The 14,685-nt window shown below is 38.6% G+C and overlaps 1 protein-coding gene across 1 annotated transcript; it reads right to left on the bottom strand.

Annotated features, from left to right (window-relative positions):
* Window positions 1-3,065: 3,065 nt before the first annotated feature.
* gtf3c5 (general transcription factor IIIC, polypeptide 5) lies at window positions 3,066-14,678 on the bottom strand. Its single transcript, XM_052105019.1, has 11 exons — window positions 14,371-14,678; window positions 13,282-13,480; window positions 12,966-13,164; window positions 10,204-10,405; window positions 9,800-9,904; window positions 9,371-9,485; window positions 8,946-9,026; window positions 4,255-4,343; window positions 4,021-4,103; window positions 3,788-3,930; window positions 3,066-3,291 (listed from the first exon to the last, which is right to left on the bottom strand). Exons 1-11 carry the CDS (start codon window positions 14,578-14,580, stop codon window positions 3,134-3,136), a joined length of 1,584 nt encoding a protein of 527 aa, XP_051960979.1. The 5' UTR covers window positions 14,581-14,678; the 3' UTR covers window positions 3,066-3,133.
* Window positions 14,679-14,685: the final 7 nt, after the last annotated feature.

The following is a 14,685-nucleotide window of genomic DNA, read 5'->3' as shown; positions in this document are numbered from 1 at the left end:
AGTGCCATCTTGCAGTATTATGTGACTTTTAAACTTGTGACCATTTGAAATATGGTTTATGCCAGTGTAAGGTTTTGTGTGCAACCCATTATTCACTCCCATCTTATTGTTCTAAAGCCGTATGACTTTCTGTCTCTGAGGAACACTGAGAAAGAAGAAAGTTCTGTTATTAGTCACCATTCACTTTCATTGCATAGAAAAAAGATGCAATGCAAATGAATGGTGATTGATGATTTTCATTTTTGGGCAAAGAATCCCTTTAAACAATGTTTTTTTATGCACCAGGTGTATGCCATGGCAGCTTACTCCTTTGCTAACTTACAATTAATTATAACTTATATTGTATTATAATCGTAACCAGGACTTTTGTATTTGCTGACAGTCAAATCATTTGACAAACCCATTAATTATCTAAACTATAAAAGCGCAGAAGGGAGACTGAGGCTAGTTATGACATGGCTTACATCAGTGAATATTCTCAGGGTAGGGTGATGTTATGGTTGAGTATGCATTAGTTCATATTATCTGCAACCTCTTATGCAACAGAAAAGCGGGAGGTTGTGGTGGTTCTCCATCTACATTTTCGTGTAACAACATTTTTTTAAAGTAAAAACAATAATTAAAAGGGCCTTTGAGCACCCTTGAAAGTACTGCAATGGGTCCACTGGGAACATGAATAAAACATAATTTCCTAAAATATTTTTCATTAGATTTTTGAACTACTATTCCACAGATAAGCATTATTACAGTATAGTGCTGCGAACAGTTCTGGGAATGTTAGCTCCTGGTTCCCAGAACAGATATTCTACCGTTCCCTTTTGGTTAGCCAAGAAAGTTTTCTTTACGTGTATAGAACATTCTCTTTAGGTTAGGAGAACGTTCTCAAAACGTTAAGGGAATGTTAGAAGAACGTTATGTGTTTGCTGGGCAGTAACAGCAGCAATTAAATATTAAAAAGTAATCTAATGAAAAATAGAACTACTTAAAACATTGACATGATCTTTACTGCATGACTATTCGATTTACATTAATACAGAACCAGTGCATTCACAGTTTGACTGATAAGCAGACCTGTCATTGACATTTTTTGGGGCTTAATGCTACTAAAGTTATCTAGCAAAGGACGGTGAGGGATTTTCGCTTTTTCTTGTCAATATTGTTGCTTTATTAATATTAACGATATGTTTTATAACAGGTGCAGCAGGCACAGATTGGATATTTTGAGATATAAGCTTTTTGTCCTGTCAGCATCGCGTTATACATTAACGGCTGTATATGAATATCTCCTCAAGAAGGCACAGATTTTTGTCCCGTCTGTTTCGTAATACATTTACGGATGTATCATTATTTCCAGTAGCTCACAGTGCATTTAAAGTCTAGGCCTTCAGGGTACACGGTACTTTTCAAAACTTAATCCGACACTGAATGCCCAAGCAGCCTAATTTACATTTAGAAAACTCCTGATGTTGCCATAAAAATGCAAAAATCAGTCCTCCTTTCTTATTTAATTAATCAATCGCATGATCATGCAGAACATCTTGTGTTTTTAAATCCATAAGGATCTTTCTCAGTGGTGATGTGGCAGTAACAGCCGACTCGTCAGCAAGATCTCGCGCTCTTCGCTTTCAAATTACATACATTACTTAAAGCGTGATTGCGTCACACAAGGCCAGCTAGAAGGCACATATCCTAAAGACCACACCCACAAGAACAAATAATTCAATCTGATTGGCTGATGAATCTGATACTCTGACTTTAGACGCCAATTCACTGCAGTGTTGAGGGGATTCTGCAGAAATTCTGAAGGCCTGATGGGGTGGAGCTCAAACTCATGCGCTGCTTCAGGTAAGGAGCATGGCTTGTGTGTGGTCAGTCCAGTCTCTGAGCATTGAGGAGTCTGATGGCTTGGGGGAAGAAGCTGTTACACAGTCTGGCCATGAGGGCCCGAATGCTTCGGTACCTTTTGCCAGACAGCAGGAGGGTGAAGAGTTTGTGTGAGGGGTGCGTGTGATGTAAATGTCTATGATGGAGGGAAGAGAGACCCCGATGATCTTCTCAGCTGTCCACACTATCCTATGCAGGGTCTTGCAATCCAAAACAGTGCAGTGAAGCAGCTGCTCAGGATGCTCTAGTCCCTCTGTAGAATGTGGTGAGGATGGGGGGGTGGGAGATGTGCTTTTCTTAGCCTTCGCAGAAAGTAGAGACCATGCTGGGCTTTCTTGGTTATGGAGCTGGTGTTGAGGGACCAACACTACCACGTGAACACCAAGGAATTTGGTGCTCTTGACAATCTCCAGAGGAGCCGTCGATATTCCGCAGATCACGTTGAGCACTTCATTACATAGTGTTCCTAATAAAGTGCTCAATGAGTGGATACATACTGTATATTAATCACAAATAACTTAATTTACATACATGCATAGTCTCACCTCAGTCAGTGCATTAATAAAATGTTCGGTACGTCTGCAGTAAACCCATTCCCCACTGGTGATCTCACTCTGTTCTGGGACTCTCCAGCTGGGCTCTAACCCATTGCAGTGAAACCACACCAGAACCCACCGTTGATTTCCCAACTGGGCCAGCATCGGACCTTCGTGAATTCAGGCACTAGGATTCCATGTCTAATATGTATTGTTTTTAACACATCATTATCTTCTATACAAACTATGTTTTTAAAAGTCTAGTTCACCATAGTGTTCCTAATAAAGTGCTCAGTGAGTGTATTTATACTGTGTTAGGATCTGTGTGGAACTAGTTACACAAACTGCATGTTATTGTGTTCAACAGGTAAACAGAAGCTTAATCTTTGCATAAGTGTCACTTATACTTAGCTTTTAATTTACAATTAGTCTCCGAACTGCAGTACTTTCAGTGCATTTTAATAAATACAGAGATTGTTCTGAATGAGATCGGTCAATGTTATACAGTACTTATACTTATACTTGGCGGCTCTATGTATTTAAGTCCGCCGTCCATATAAAAGTGCCAGTTTTCAAGAATGCGCACGCATATAAGCTTGATAAATTAAAATCATCATCCACCAATTTATTTAATAAACCATTTATTCTGGTAAAATCAAACAAACATCAAACAAAGACCATTTACAAGTGCCATACATTAAACTAAAGTAGAATTACATGTAATCTGCAATCTCAGTTTCCATGTCATTGTCGCTCCCTTCAGAGGGCTTGTAATCTTCGTTGTCATCATCATCTTCTTCGTCTTCATCATCCTCCTCTCCGCTGTCGACAGTTTTTGGTTGAGTTCTTTTAGACTTTGGGGTGGATGATGCTACATCAACAGACAAAAAAAAAAAAAATTAATTTAGTAATTATTTGTCCGATATTATTATTCTTATTATATTTCATAAATATTAGCCTTACTTGTAATCTCCATCAAAATGGATAGTTCACCCGAAAATGTAAATTCTTTCCCTCTTGTTGTTCCAAAACCATATTACTTTCTTTCCTCTGTGGAACACATAAGATGATGTAATGCAGAATGTTAGGGACTGGGATAGCCTCAGTCACCTTTCACTTTCATTGTTAGGAAGAAAGATGCAATGAAAGTGAATGGTGACTGAGGCTAACATACTGCCTAACATCATCTTCTGTGTTCCACTGAAGAAAGAAAGTAATTCGGGTTTGGAACAACATGAGGGTGAGTAAATGATGACTATTTTCCATTTTGGCTAAACTATCCCTTTTAATATTTGCTTGTAATCTGTCATTATGACTTTGTTTTGGGAATATTTCTGCACATGTTGAGTTGTTGTTGTTGTGTTCACCTGGTCGGTTGGCACGGACGACATGTTGGATCATTCCAGAGATGATATTCCTGAGCTCATCAGCCGTGTGGGGCAAACACCAGCCATCTCTCTCATCACACACTTCCTCTTTGCCATCATTCTTATGAATAACAGCCTTTATTCTAATAATAAAGAAAAAAAAGATTTGCATGGGTGAGAAAGAGAGGGATGTATATTTTCATGGATGGATGAAGAAACTGATCAGTTCTTACTTGTCTACATCCAGATCACACAACTGATAGAACATCTGTCGGTAAGGAGGAAGCATCCCCTCCCGGAATATGTAAACAGACTCCTTGAGAGAGAAGATTCCACAAAACCGGTTCAAAACCCATTCTCAATGTATTATGGTAGTTGTTGTACATGGCACTAAAGAAATGATAAGTGCCTTACGACTCCATGAGATACAAAACCAGGTAAAGGAAAAATTTAATAATACAGAATACCTTCAGAATGTATTTGGCAGTGGCAGGTTTGGGTCGTGATGTCGAAGGACTCTCTTGGATGATGTCAGTCACACTAGCAGGTTGGGGAACTCAAGAAGTGAACAAAACAAACATGATCAACATGGTAAACTAAATTAAGTAATATTTAGCGGATTTATTTACATACTAACAGAATGTGTTTGCTCATCTACATTATAACAATGGCAAAATCTGTCACTGACAGTTCTATATTTACAATTACTATACAGTGGCAAGAAAAAGTATGTGAACCCTTTGGAATTACCAGCATTCATGTATAAAATTTTCTAAATATCTGGTTTGATCTTGATACAAGTTACAATAATGAACCAACACAATCTGTTTTAACTAATAACACACAGATTAATTGAATTGTTCTTGTACATATTGAATACATAATTCAAAATATTCACAGTGTAGGTTGGAAAAAGTATTTGAACCTCTGGGCTAATGACATCAACAAAAGCTGATTAGAGTCAGGAGTTGGCAAACCTGGCATCCAATATCCAATTATTCTTCAGGATAATGTCAGGGTGGCTATGCACCAGCAGAAGCTCAGTAGAAGCTGGGTGATGTAGCAGGACAATGACCTAAGCCTCAAAGTAAATCCAATACAGAATGGCTTCAGAAAAAAGAAAATCAAATTTTTGGAGTGGCCCATTCAGAGCCAGGACATTTATCCAATAGAGATACTGTGGAATGACCTCAAGAGAGTCGTTCCCTCAAGACATCCTAAGAATATGGCTGATGTGCAAGTTTTCACAGTGCTTCACTTTTTCCACATTTTGTTATGTTACAGCCTTATTCCAAAATGGATTAAATTAATCATTTTTCTCAAAATTCTACAAACAATACCCCATAATGACAACGTGAAAGAAGTTTGTTTGAAATTAAAAAATACATTAAAAAAAACCACATAAAAAAAAAATCACATGTACATAAGTATTCACAGCCTTTGCATGACACTCAAAATTGAGCTCAGATGCATCCTGTTTCCACTGATCATCCTTGTGATGTTTCTACAACTTGATTGCGGTAAATTCAGTTGATTGGACATGATTTGGAAAGGCACACACCTGTGTATATTATAAGGTCACACAGTTAACAGTGCATGTCAGAGCACAAACCAAGCCATGAAGTCCAAGGAAGTGTCTGTAGACCTCCGAGACAGGATCGTATCGAGGCACAGATCTGGGGAAGGGTACAGAAAAATGTCTGCAGCATTGAATGTCCCAAAGAGCACAGTGGCCTCCATCATCTGTAAATGGAAGAAGTTTGGAACCACCGGAACTCTTCCTAGAGCTGGCCGCCCGGCCAAACTTAGCGATCGAGGGAGAAGGGCCTTAGTCAGGGAGGTGACCAAGAACCTGATGGTCACTCTGACAGAGCTCCAGCATTTCTCTGTGGAGAGAGGAGAAACTTCCAGTAGAACAACCATCTCTGCAGCACTCCACCAATCAGGCCTGTATGGTAGAGTGGCCAGACAGAAGCCACTCCTCAGTAAACGGCACATGACAGCCCACCTGGAGTTTGCCAAAAGGCACCTGAAGGACTCTCAGACCATGAGAAACAAAATTCTCTGGTCTGATGAAACAAAGATTGATCTCTTTGGCCTGAATGACAAGCGTCATATCTGGAGGAAACCTCATCACCTGGCCAATACCATCCCAACAGTGAAGCATGGTGGTGGCAGCATCATGCTGTGGGGATGTTTTGCAGTGGCAGGAACTGGGAGACTAGTCCGGATTGAGGGAAAGATGAATGCAGCAATGTACAGAGACATCCTTGATGAAAACCTGCTCCAGAGCGCTCTGGACCTCAAACTGGGGCAAAGGTTCATCTTCCAACAGGACAACGACCCTAAGCACACAGCCAAGATAACAAAGGAGTGGCTACGGGATAACTCTGTGAATGTCCTTGAGTGGCCCAGCCAGATCCCAGACTTGAACCCGAATTAACATCTCTGGAGAGATCTGAAAATGGCTGTGCACCGGCGCTCCCCATCCAACCTGATGGAGCTTGAGAGGTCCTGTAAAGAAGAATGAGAGAAACTGCCCAAAAATTGGTGTGCCAATTTTAGCATCATACACAAAAAGACTTGTGGCTGTAATTGATGCCAAAGGTGCTTCAACTTTGCTATTTGAGCAAAGGCTGTGAATACTTATGTACATGTGATTGTTTTTTATTTTTAATAAATTTGCAAAGATTTCAAACAAACTTCTTTCACGTTGTCATTATGGGGTATTGTTTGTAGAAGTTTGAGGAAAATAATTCATTTAATCCATTTTAGAATAAGGCTGTAACATAACAAAATGTGGAAAAAGTGAAGCGCTGTGAATACTTTCTGGATGCACTGTATAAATACAGTGCCTTGCGAAAGTATTCGGCCCCCTTGAACTTTTCGACCTTTTGCCACATTTCAGGCTTCAAACATAAAGATATAAAACTGTAATGTTTTGTGAAGAATCAACAACAAGTGGGACACAATCATGAAGTGGAACGAAATTTATTGGATATTTCAAACTTTTTTAACAAATAAAAAACTGAAAAATTGGGCGTGCAAAATTATTCAGCCCCTTTACTTTCAATGCAGCAAACTCTCTCCAGAAGTTCAGTGAGGATCTCTGAATGATCCAATGTTGACCTAAATGACTAATGATGATAAATAGAATCCATCTGTGTGTAATCAAGTCTCCGTATAAATGCACCTGCTCTGTGATAGTCTCAGAGGTCCTTTTAAAGCACAGAGAGCATCATGAAGAACAAGGAACACACCAGGCAGGTCCGAGATACTGTTGTGGAGAAGTTTAAAGCCGGATTTGGATACAGAAAGATTTCCCAAGCTTTACACATCCCAAGGAGCACTGTGCAAGCGATAATATTGAAATGGAAGGAGTATCAGACCACTGCAAATCTACCAAGACCCGGCTGTACCTCTAAACTTTCAGCTCATACAAGGAGAAGACTGATCAGAGATGCAGCCAAGAGGCCCACGATCACTCTGGATGAACTGCAGAGATCTACAGCTGAGGTGGGAGACTCTGTCCATAGGACAACAATCAGTCGTATACTGCACAAATCTGGCCTTTATGGAAGAGTGGCAAGAAGAAAGCCATTTCTTAAAGATATCCATAAAAAGTGTCGTTTAAAGTTTGCCACAAGCCACCTGGGAGACACACCAAACATGTGGAAGAAGGTGCTCTGGTCAGATGAAACCAAAATCGAACTTTTTGGCAACAATGCAAAACGTTATGTTTGGCGTAAAAGCAACACAGCTCATCACCCTGAACACACCAATACCCACTGTCAAACATGGTGGTGGCAGCATCATGGTTTGGGCCTGCTTTTCTTCAGCAGGGACAGGGAAGATGGTTAAAATTGATGGGAAGATGGATGGAGCCAAATACAGGACCATTCTGGAAGAAAACCTGATGGAGTCTGCAAAAGACCTGAGACTGGGACGGAGATTTGTCTTCCAACAAGACAATGATCCAAAACATAAAGCAAAATCTACAATGGAATGGTTCACAAATAAACATATCCAGGTGTTAGAATGGCCAAGTCAAAGTCCAGACCTGAATCCAATCGAGAATCTGTGGAAAGAACTGAAAACTGCTTTTCACAAACGCTCCCCATCCAACCTCACTGAGCTCAAGCTGTTGAGGAATGGGCAAAAATTTCAGTCTCTCGATGTGCAAAACTGATAGAGACATACCCCAAGCGACTTACAGCTGTAATCGCAGCAAAAGGTGGCGCTACAAAGTATTAACTTAAGGGGGCTGAATAATTTTGCAAGCCAAATTTTTCAGTTTTTTATTTGTTAAAAAAGTTTGAAATATCCAATAAATTTCGTTCCACTTCATGATTGTGTCCCACTTGTTGTTGATTCTTCACAAAAAATTACAGTTTTACATCTTTATGTTTGAAGCCTGAAATGTGGCAAAAGGTCGAAAAGTTCAAGGGGGCCGAATACTTTCGCAAGGCACTGTATATATACACATATACGCTGGGAAATTGAACATTCATTTTTGCGATTAATAGTTGACTGTATAGCGCATTTTAAAAAATGTACGCAATTAATGCATTATCCGTTTTTTACACATCACTAATATTTTTCCCCATTTCCTTTGGCTAAAATTGGCATATATACATTTCCAGGAGGTACACACGCGATTATGGTGCTCCACCATCCACACCTTGATTGACCTGGCTGCGTGGCATGGAGCATTATCCTGCTGGAAAAACCAATCCTCAGAGTTGGGGAACATTGTCAGAGCAGAAAGAAGCAAATTTTCTTCCAGGATAACCTTGTATGTGGCTTGATTCATGCGTCCATCACAAAGATGAATCTGCCTGATTATAGCCTTGCTGAAGCACCCCCAAATCATCACAGATCCTCAATATGTCTGTCTAATGGTTAGACGGAGACCTGGAGAGGCCTTCAGGCCACAGTGCCTCACACACACTGTGAAATTTGGTGGAGGCTTGGTGATGATCTGGGTTTTTTTTGCATCAGGAGTGGCATAAAGTCACCCAACAGCAAAGTGAAAGACTGGTAGAGAGCATGCTAAGACGCATGAAATCAGTGATTGAAAATGAGGGTTGTATACACACACACACAGTATATTACATTTATATAGAATATCCTGTAAATATCCTATCCTATGCTGTACCTGCCCTGTGGACAGTGGTTGGACGACTGTAATGATAAGCACTTCTCTTAGGTTTCACCATCATGTCATTAACTCCATATCCTAGAAAAAACAGAAAAGACAGGAAGAAATCATGCAAGTATCCACATTTGTTCTCAAAGCTGGGGTCATCATGTCCACACTAATCCGTTTTCAGCTTCCTACTGTCATCGTTTCAAAAGTTTTTGGTGGAGGAAAACATAGTTCCAGTGTGGATGAGGGGCATAAACATAGCAAAATCAATTAGCTTTTAAATGAAAATGGATCACAATGGATGTGGCCTAAATTAGTAGAACTGACATGGGACTGAGTTCTTTTTTAAGTTTGTCTAGGAATTGTTTTAAATTTGAGATTTTTTTAATCAAAATTGTGTTGCAGTAGTTTATATGCTTTGGCTGATCACTCACCGTGTTTCATTCCATAGCGGATCCTGAAGTCCAGAACCTGGTATTTTTTTGCTTCTGGTATCTTCCGAGGATCATAACCAAATCTGACCCACATACTCCTCCACGGCCCTGTCAACTACACATTAAAACTACTTTCAAGAGGTGTGTTCATATGTATTAGTATAAATAGCACACATACCCAATACATGTCAATACATTAACAAACCAAAATATTAAAGCTGCTGTGTGTAATTTCTGTGCCACTAAATGGAATTGCAAAAATAATTCTGTCCAGTGAAACATATAGTCCTACCCAATATCATGTCATTTGTTGAGTCAATGTTTTAACACTCAAACAGAGCAATGTTTTGAAAAAAGGTCAACCTACAAATGGCTTACTTAGATGTCTCAGTACATTAACCTGGGTAATTAAGTAATGAATTTACTCACCATGTAGTAGGCCATAAATGGGAGGAGGTGCTTCAGTTTTTCTGGGTGAATGTTGACATTGGCCTTGATGGCGTTGCGGGACCATATGGGCCTTGTCTCAAAAAGCTGTGTGGGTGAAGTCAAATGAATCAACATTTCAACAAATAAAAGAGCTTTGATTCACAAGTAGGATTAGGATACGATAACGGATATTAAAAGAAAAATATATTTGCGAAAGGTCACCAAAAACAAGTTGATTAAATGGATATGATATCCATTTACATGACTGAGAACACTGACTATTCATTATTAGTGGTTTTTGCTTAGGCAAGCATTACTATTTTCTATACTTCAAGGGTTTGTTGATATCTATTAAAAAAGAATCCCCTGAATACATTAAATAGACGAACAGCAATTTTACCAACCTGTTTCATATGTTCCTCTGCCTTTAAATCACTAGTATGAACACTAAGCTTCCTCCAGCTGATCACAGCAGCTTCCAGAGGCTCTGATGGTATGGTCTTGTCATCAAAGTTGACAAAAATGGCATTGTTTGGCCGGCGAGCCCGATTCTGGGCAATAAGATGATCCTTATAGAAAACAGACTGGACTGCAGATTCCCTGTTGCTGTATATTAGGAAGTGATGCCAAGCAAATTCAATAAATCAACAAATTCAATAATGAACAAATCAAATCTCTAAAACATATGTACAGCTGATCTTTCTCAATGGACAGAGTATTATCTGATCATTCATGACAAATATTTTTGATACCAACTACTTATCAATAGACCTTATTCAGAGTAGAGCCATGTTTGATTTTTGAAGTGAATGCATATGAGGCTGAAGGATTGACTTATTTGATTACAGTTTCTGTAAAGCCATTTAAAAGTCCTAGATCATGTCTAATTTTCAAAACTTGTGCTTTTTTGGAGTTTGTTGTCTACTTAAATTTATTTGTCTGTGGAAAAATCAAAAACTGTTGTAACAACAGTACAACCCTATGGTGATGTGGGGACTTTGGCGACGGTGGTCCCAGAGAGGGAGGAGCTCGGACCAGAGGTGAACCTATAAGGAGGTAAGTGACAGGCCAGAATGCTCCTCGGCCTGAGTCAGGCAATGGGGTGTATGTGGGCTTGGCCGAGTGATGTCTGTGGAGGGCGAGGTTGGGAGAGGAAGAACGGTAAGGATTGACACCTGTGGTAAACAGGCAGCACACAGCAGTCTTCATGTGTGTATTCAGTGTGATTATGCTGAGAAGCAAACAGAGTGTGTGTTAAGAAAAGTTTAGAAATAAAGATTTATGCTGGATTGTTTACCCAGCTCCAGCTTCCTCCTTCACAAGAAAGTTGGAGAACTGTCACAAACCCCCAAAATCATGCCTATTGTTGAGTCAATGTTTTAATACTCAAACAGAACAATATTTTGAAAGCACCACAGTCACATACACTCTTCTGGAAGTCAACCTACAAATGGCTTACTTGGATATCTCAATGCATTAACCTGGGTAATTAAGTCATTCATTTATCACCATGTAGTAGGCCATAAATGGGAGGATGTGCTTCAGTTTCTCTGGGTGAATGTTGATATTGGCCTTGACGGCATTGCAGGACCATACAGGCCTTGTTTCAAAAAGCTGTGTGGGCGAAATCAATTGGTTGGGTGGAAGTATGGTATCTGGGCTTCCATTTGGGTCAGAGGGCAGGTGTGGCCCCAAATTTATAAAACCGCAGTGATTGCAGCCTGCCCAAGAAATGAGACAGTTCCTAGGGCTGGCTGACTATTATCGCAGGTTGTGATAATTTCCTGATTATTCGAACGTCACCAGCCCGCTAACTGATCTTACTAAAAAGGGGGCACCAGATCCAGTCCAGTGGATGGAGCCGTGTCAACAGGCCTTTACGCAAGAAAGTCAAAGAACTGTCACAAACCCATTAAAGAGATGGTAAGTCTATCCCTCACAACCTTGTTTTCATCCCTGTCATGGTGCTACTGTGAATAAGGTCCATAAGCAAAAAATACAGTGACCATAAATATTGATATAACATTAACATGTAATTTAAAGATTTAAGGTGAACTTGTTGGCTTCCAGCTAGAGATCAATAGATTTTTTGGTATTTATTTTTTTATGACTGATACTGAATTTAATTTTTTAAGTGTCTGATAATCAATATGCAATACTGATTTTTTAATTATTGTTTTGTTTTAAACACAATTATATCAAAATAGTTCATCACTAACCTCTGAAGGTGAACAGCCTGCTTTACAAGACTAATATTACACACAATTAACAAAACATTTATTAAAGCTGCTTTATTGGTAAGGTACACTTGTCTCTTTGCTTAATTAATGTAACTTAAAAAAAATTATATTTTCAAATCTGAGACTTGCATGATTTGTCTCACACTATGCAAGTTCATCTTTGTTTTGGGAAATATCTATGTAGGACAAAACCTGCAAAAATAAAGCTAATAAGAGGATGTCAACAGCTGGTCATGCATCAGTCAAACTATCAAATTAATAACAGGTAGATCCTCAAGAGCAATGGGAGTTTGCAGTTTCAACATTGCTCTGTGACGTATCGAATAGTTTGGAGAATCGTAAGAGCGAGATCCTTTGCTATACTTTCATTCATTTATTGATTGTGAAAATATGGTAATGTCATTATTAATGTCATAGTCAAGCGAAACACTTATACAACTTTTTAAACAGCCAATGGATTAATTCGCCTACTGATTTTGATTGACATCCTCTCATTAACAGGTTGCGTGAAGGAAAAATAAATACGGAACTACATACCGAAATTAATGAATAATTAAAGAAGTATAGAATTAAAAATCAACTTTAAATTTTGCATTTCCTTTAACATTTTTCCATTTCCCCAACCATTTATTTGTTTTATATTGTATTTTTTTGCATTGATCTGTAAATGTATTTATTTCATTATTTGTATATCTCCTAGCCCATTTAATTATGTATATATACAAGAATATGCTGATTTATTTATTATTTTTTGCAGGTTTCGTCCTCCAAATATCAAATGTATTGGACTTAAAAGAAACGATAACTAATAAAAGTAAGGAAAAGTATAAACATCTGTTAAAAATATCATTAAACTGATTACCGATCTTTCTTTATTTCCAGCCTCAGTCTACCGGTTTAAGAATACATATCCTTCCCCAGCTTACCTGTGTTGTACATCCGGCCGATAGTAATATTCCACAGGCGTGTCCAGACGGGAGAAGATGGGAGGAGGAAGGAACAGAGGCACCGGTTTGTCGTAGAATTCTTTCTTCTCAGGTTTACTCAAAATGATCTTGTCATACAAAGACACCTGTTTGCCATCTGGATCATTGTGAGTTGCCAGATATTGGAAGTCAGCCATTACTAAATAAAAGGTTTAAGGTGAGATTCTGTGATAGTAGTTTTTTATTATTAAAAATAATAATGCAAAAGAACAAAACAACCATGTTTTCTATGAATACTACTAGGTAAAAGTGAAACCTTGAAATTTATAGGTGGTTCCTATGAGTCCCACAATCTCCATGCTGATTTGGGTCTCCCCACTGTTTCCTTTGCGTGTTCTGCGACACACCTTGAGAAGCAAGTTGGTGGAGGAGTAACGATTACCATACACAGGATGGCAGAATGGGTCTTTCGGCCGAAAGCGGAGTTCCAGTCTTTTGGAGGAATCTCCATATATCTGTTCATAGTGAAAAAGATCTCTGATTAAGATACAATCCACTGTACTACTCACATTTAATAATCTTAAAGGGACAGTTAACCAAAATCCTCATCATTTACGCACCCTCATGCCAGACCTTTGAAGATCCAAAAAGCATATAAAACAGTATAAAAGTAATCTGCACGACTCCAGTGTGCTTTTTAGACCTTCAAATTGCTGGTCACCATTCACTTGCATTGTATGGACCAACAGAGCTGAGAAATTCTTCTTAAAATCTTTGTTTGTGTACTGCAGAGTAAAAAGAAAATCACACACATCTGGGATGCATGAGGGTGAATAAATGATGAGAATTTTTATTTTTAGGTCAACTATCCCTTTAATGTATTTATTATATTCACACATATACTACTTTTATAATTTTTAGCAACATACCTTTGTGACCACTTTTATTTTAATTATGTTACTACTTGTTCTTTGTAGTCGACAACTGCACTCTAAAATTAAAAAATAATCTTATATTTTAAAATGTAATAATTAATATACATGTAGTTTTTAATAACATCATATTAACTGAGAGACGACATGGATTATTTGTGCTCTTAATTGGTCACATCACAGGACAATTTAAAATGAGCTAGTAAAGGCAAATTTTGATTTAAAAAAGGGACAATTTAGCAGTTAAAGGACTTACGATTTTTTAAATTAATTTATCCAGCTATTGTGGCTCTCTAAACTACAAAGTATAATTTCCGTTCTTCCATTCTGACATCAAAACAACATGAATTAAAGGGTTGATATACAAGTTATAAAACTGACCTTCCCATCAACATGGTATAAAACTGCTAAACAAATCAGTCTAACTAAACCATATGTCTGTCTCATTTAAAGCATAAACAGAATATCATCACCTTGGATACCCCTTCTTCCCGCCCAATGCTGTCCAGCATTTTGTCACAATTGTTTACAACTCCAGGGTATTCAATACACACTAGATTAGTTTCAGGCAGGGACAGTGTTGCTGTATTGCCTGACACAACAGCTGAATCTTTGCCTTCCCCTTTGTTTTCACCGGCCACTGGTTCTGAAGAAGCGGGATTGCTTGTAATCGACTTATCCATCTTTTTATGGACGACTATGCGTAATCAAAACTAATTTTTAATTATATATTACTAGCATCGTAAATAATCACATTGCGCAGCAACGTGTCCGTGTTGAAAACTATC

This window comes from Xyrauchen texanus, chromosome 34 (genome assembly GCF_025860055.1).
Source record: "Xyrauchen texanus isolate HMW12.3.18 chromosome 34, RBS_HiC_50CHRs, whole genome shotgun sequence".
Classification (NCBI taxonomy): domain Eukaryota; kingdom Metazoa; phylum Chordata; class Actinopteri; order Cypriniformes; family Catostomidae; genus Xyrauchen; species Xyrauchen texanus.
This window is presented reverse-complemented; position numbering and strand designations above follow the sequence as displayed.

Bases quoted from the DNA above. Each gene is read 5' to 3' on its own strand.
- gtf3c5 (XM_052105019.1), bottom strand. From the start codon at position 14,580: ATGGATAAGTCGATTACAAGCAATCCCGCTTCTTCAGAACCAGTGGCC. The intron at 13,165-13,281 runs GTTTCACTTTTA...CCTTTTATTTAG, and splicing joins AACCACCTATAAATTTCAAG to TAATGGCTGACTTCCAATAT. The intron at 3,292-3,787 runs GTGAACACAACA...CTGTTGATGTAG, and splicing joins CGTCCGTGCCAACCGACCAG to CATCATCCACCCCAAAGTCT.